Source organism: Toxorhynchites rutilus, chromosome 3 (genome assembly GCF_029784135.1).
Source record: "Toxorhynchites rutilus septentrionalis strain SRP chromosome 3, ASM2978413v1, whole genome shotgun sequence".
Lineage (NCBI taxonomy): Eukaryota > Metazoa > Arthropoda > Insecta > Diptera > Culicidae > Toxorhynchites > Toxorhynchites rutilus.
The window spans coordinates 9,118,516-9,123,061 of NC_073746.1; the positions used below are offsets into that span (position 1 = coordinate 9,118,516).

The 4,546-nt window shown below is 43.9% G+C and overlaps 1 protein-coding gene across 1 annotated transcript; it reads left to right on the forward strand.

The window, feature by feature from the left end:
* Window positions 1-476: 476 nt before the first annotated feature.
* Window positions 477-4,170, forward strand: LOC129780253 (uncharacterized protein K02A2.6-like). The gene is made up of 2 exons (XM_055788313.1): window positions 477-2,165; window positions 2,392-4,170. Exons 1-2 carry the CDS (start codon window positions 477-479, stop codon window positions 4,168-4,170), a joined length of 3,468 nt encoding a protein of 1,155 aa, XP_055644288.1.
* The last annotated feature ends 376 nt before the right edge of the window (window positions 4,171-4,546 follow it).

Sequence of the window (4,546 nt, forward strand, 5' to 3'; positions counted from 1 at the left end):
CGGAAATTTGAAATTTGGTAATTTTTACTCCGACATGAAAAAGAAAAAAAAAACACAACGGTACGTGTGTGTGTGTCATAGACCGAATAGTTGGCGGAAAAAAAAACGACAGCAGCAATATTTACTCATATATTTTGTACTGGGAGAAGTGTGACCGCTAAACTGTGGATGCTATAATGCCAGCCATAATAAGTACCGTTATGTGACAGCGAGTGACGAAAATTGACAGATAGTAGAGTGCAATGCAGCATGTTGTTTTGTTTAGTTTTGATTTTACTGAAACGAGTTTGATTGTACGATTGTAAGAAAAATTGAAACATTTGAAGAATTGTGGCTCAAGGTGATTAGTTTCTTGAAATTAGTGGAAAATTTTAATTTCGGCAAAAAAAAAATGGAAAAAAAACTGAAAAGAAATTTAATAGTTATGGTGGTTTTATTTCGATATTATGGTGGTTTTATTTCGATTACTTGCAGATATGATTCGCACTTTGGGCCTGCAGCTGCAAGCGTTCGATTATGGATCGTTCACCGATGATGTCGGTATCGAGTGGCGAAAGTGGCTACGATCGTTCGAAGCGATGATGCGAGCCAGCCGTATAGACGACGAAGATTGGAAGAAGGACTTACTGCTGCACTATGCGAGACCCAGTGTTCAATTGTTGTTCGACACCTTACCGGAGCTACCAGAAAAGGAAATGCGTGGTCCATTGTTCAACACGGAGCGTTATATTCCAAACATGACCAGCTACGAGGAGGCAAAAGTCAAGTTGAATGAGTTTTTCTTGCCCAAGGAAAATTCAACATATGAGCGTCATCTGCTTCGACAGATGCAACAAAAAGTGGGTGAGAGCATCGACGCTTTCACTATCAGGCTCAGGGTCCAAGCGGAACGCTGCGGTTTTGGTGACAGATTGGATGAAAATATCAAGGACCAAATCATTCAGAACTGTCAATTAGCTGCTCTCCGTCGCGAGTTACTGAAGCGAGGTGATGTAAGTCTGGAAGAGGTGCTAGATACGGCTAAAATTTTCGAAACCGTCGCCCAGCAAGAGAAATCCTTCGCTAATGGAGATGGAATGAAAACTCCAGTTAATGATGTCAACAAGGTCGATCTAACACCTTCCCTCGGCAAGAGGATGCGGTTTGCTGATCCAAGTCAATTCGAGTGTCATCGTTGTGGATTCGTAGGACACCTAGCTAAAGACGACTCATGTCCGGCAAGAGGAAAAACCTGTAACAAGTGTCTCGTCAAAAATCATTTTGCGAAGAAGTGTCGTACAAGACAGCCGATTAAACCGAAAAGTTATCCCAAGAGCGAACGCACAGGAAGGATTCTCACGGCAAATCCAAGGACCAGTAAGGACGAAGACTCACATACGGTGAAACACATCGCTGAGGATTTGGTTGACGGCATCGCGGAATACGTTTTTAATGTGACATCTTGTGACGGCAACGGTGAGATGCGGTGTGAAATTGGCGGAGTACCTGTGTTTGCTGTGATCGACTCGGGCTCGAAATATAACATGCTGAGCCAGTCGAATTGGGAGCAACTCAAAATCAATAAAGTGGTTGTATCAAACCAGCGACGTGAATCACTCATGGAGTTTAAAGCATATGGAGGGCAATCACTTCCTTTGATTGGCGCTTTCAATGCGATTCTCAAAGTGGGAAGCGTGAATACCATGGCCGAGTTCTATGTGGTGAAAGGCAACGGCAAAATATTGATCGGACGCGATACTGCAACATCAATGGGAGTTCTAAGGATCAGTGCCCCTGTCAACGAAGTTGAAGCCAACAGATGCAGTAAGCTGGGAACCATCAAGGACGTTATTGTAGACATTCCGATCAGAACTGATGTAACACCGGTTGTTCAACCGTACCACCGTATACCAGTGGCACTGGAGAAATTGGTCGACAAGAAAATTGATGAGCTGCTACATAAGGGTATTATTGAGCAAGTGAATGAACCAGCGAAATGGGTATCCCCTGTGGTCGTAGTACCCAAGGGCGATGGCAGCGATGTACGCATTTGCGTCGATATGCGTCGGGCGAATGAGGCGGTTGAGAGGGAAAATCACCCTCTACCGACAATCGAAGATTTCCTGCCCCACCTGGCGAAAGCTAAAGTATTTTCTCGTTTGGATGTCGAAAGTGCTTTCCACCAGGTAGGTTGATGATCGTTTATGTCTACACTGTATTATTATTCCTTGATTTGGTCAATGAGATGTGTGAACTAATGGCACAATAGTTGAATTGCTTTGAGTTTATGTATTCATTTCAAGTTTGAATCAATATGCTCCAAAAGACTAAAATATGGAATTTTGGGTCTATAAGCCTGAATAAATGAATTTCATAATTCTGTTAGAACTGATGGATTGTGTTTTATTGTAGATAGAGATATCCCGAAGCTCCCGTGAGATCACGACATTCATCACAAACAGAGGTTTGTTCCGCTATACCCGGCTTATGTTTGGTATCAACTGCGCTCCTGAACTGTTCCAAAAAACCATGGAACAGATTCTGAGCGGATGCGACGGCTGCGTAGTTTTTATCGATGACGTTATGGTATTCGGCGCTAATCAAGCGGAACACGATTTGCGATTGGAAAAGGTTCGTCAGAGGCTGCAGGAACGGAATGTCGCCCTAAATGAAGGTAAATGTGTTTATGATGTACCGGAAATAAAGTTTTTGTGTCATGTGTTGTCCGTTGATGGAATTAAACCAGATACAGACAAATTAGAAGGAATCCGCAATTTTCGGGAGCCAAAAACAGGGGAAGAGGTTAGAAGCTTCTTAGGCCTCGTGAATTACCTTGGAAAATTTATTCCGGATTTGGCGACATTGACTTTTCCGCTCCGGCAGTTGACGAAACAGAAACAACCTTTTGTTTGGGGCTGTGCACAACAAGAGGCATTTGTGAAATTGAAGGATTATATGATTTGTCCGACTACGTTGGGATATTTCGATGTTGATGATAGAACCCAACTGGTAGCCGATGCCAGCCCGGTTGGCTTGAGGGCTGTTCTAATACAGATTAATAGACAAGGTGCTAGGATCATAGCTTACGCTAGTAAGAGCTTATCAGATGTAGAGAAACGATATGCGCAGATTGAGAAGGAAGCGTTAGCTCTTGTGTGGGCGGTCGAACACTTCCATTTTTATTTGTATGGTCGGTCGTTCGAACTAATAACGGATCATAAGCCTTTAGAGGCTATCTTCAGCCCAAAATCTAAACCTTGCGCAAGGATTCAGAGGTGGGTGGTTCGTCTACAGGCGTACAAAGCAAAAGTGATCTATCGACCCGGCAAAACAAATATTGCTGACCCACTGTCACGATTGGCTATCAAGGATAACGTTTCGGGTAAAACATTCGACGAATGCGCTGAATCCTATGTACATTGGGTTGCCTCAAATGCAATGCCGGTAGCTCTAAAGATCACAGAAATTGAGCAAGCCTCGGAATCGGACAAATCGATTCAATCTGTAAAAGATGGATTGGAACAAAATGTTTGGTCGGAAGATGCTAACCCATATAAGATTTTCGCTACGGAATTATGCTTTGCCGGTAACATCTTACTACGAGGAACGCGTATAGTCATACCAGAGGCCTTGAGACTACGGGTATTGGACCTGGCCCATGAGGGTCATCCTGGTATAACAATAATGAAACAGCGGTTACGCGCCAAGGTATGGTGGCCGAAGCTTGACACACAAGTCGAACGATATGTCAAAAACTGCCGAGGATGCATGCTGGTAGCTGCACCTCCTGCACCTGAGCCGATTAAGCGCAGAGAACTACCATCAGGACCATGGCAGCACATAGCCATCGACTTCCTTGAACCACTTCCCTCGGGCCATCATCTGTTAATTATTGTTGACTATTTCAGCCGCTATATAGAGATTGAAATTTTTACTAAGACAGCGGATTCCAGCGAGACAATCAAGCGGCTTGACCCGATTTTCGCGCGATTTGGCTTCCCATTTTCGATAACTTCAGACAATGGTCGTCAGTTTTCTAGTGGGGAATTCCAGAAATATTGTGATGGGCATGGTATCGAGCTAATCACCACAACATCGTACTGGCAGCAGCAGAACGGTGAAGTAGAGCGGCAGAACCGATCTATCTTGAAAAGGTTGTCCATTTGCGACGAACGGCAACTGGATCGATGAACAAAATACCTGTTAATGTATCGTTCTTCTCCGCACTCGACCACGAAGAAGACCCCTTCGGAGATGTTGTTTGGTTACAACATTCGCGATCGACTTCCAACGATATACCAACCAAAAAACGTTGATGAGGAAACGGCTGATCGAGATAAGTTAATGAAAGAAAAAGGCAAATTGTATGCTGACGAACGGCGAAACACTAAACCAAGCCCGATTTCTGAAGGAGATAAGGTTCTCGTAAAGACGATGGTACGACCAAATAAGCTGGCGCCTAATTTCGACCCTCAAGTATTCAAAGTATTGAAAAGGAAAGGTGGAGACGTCATAGTATCTTCGGAGAACACTGGCGTCAAATATAGGAGACATGTATCCCATTTGC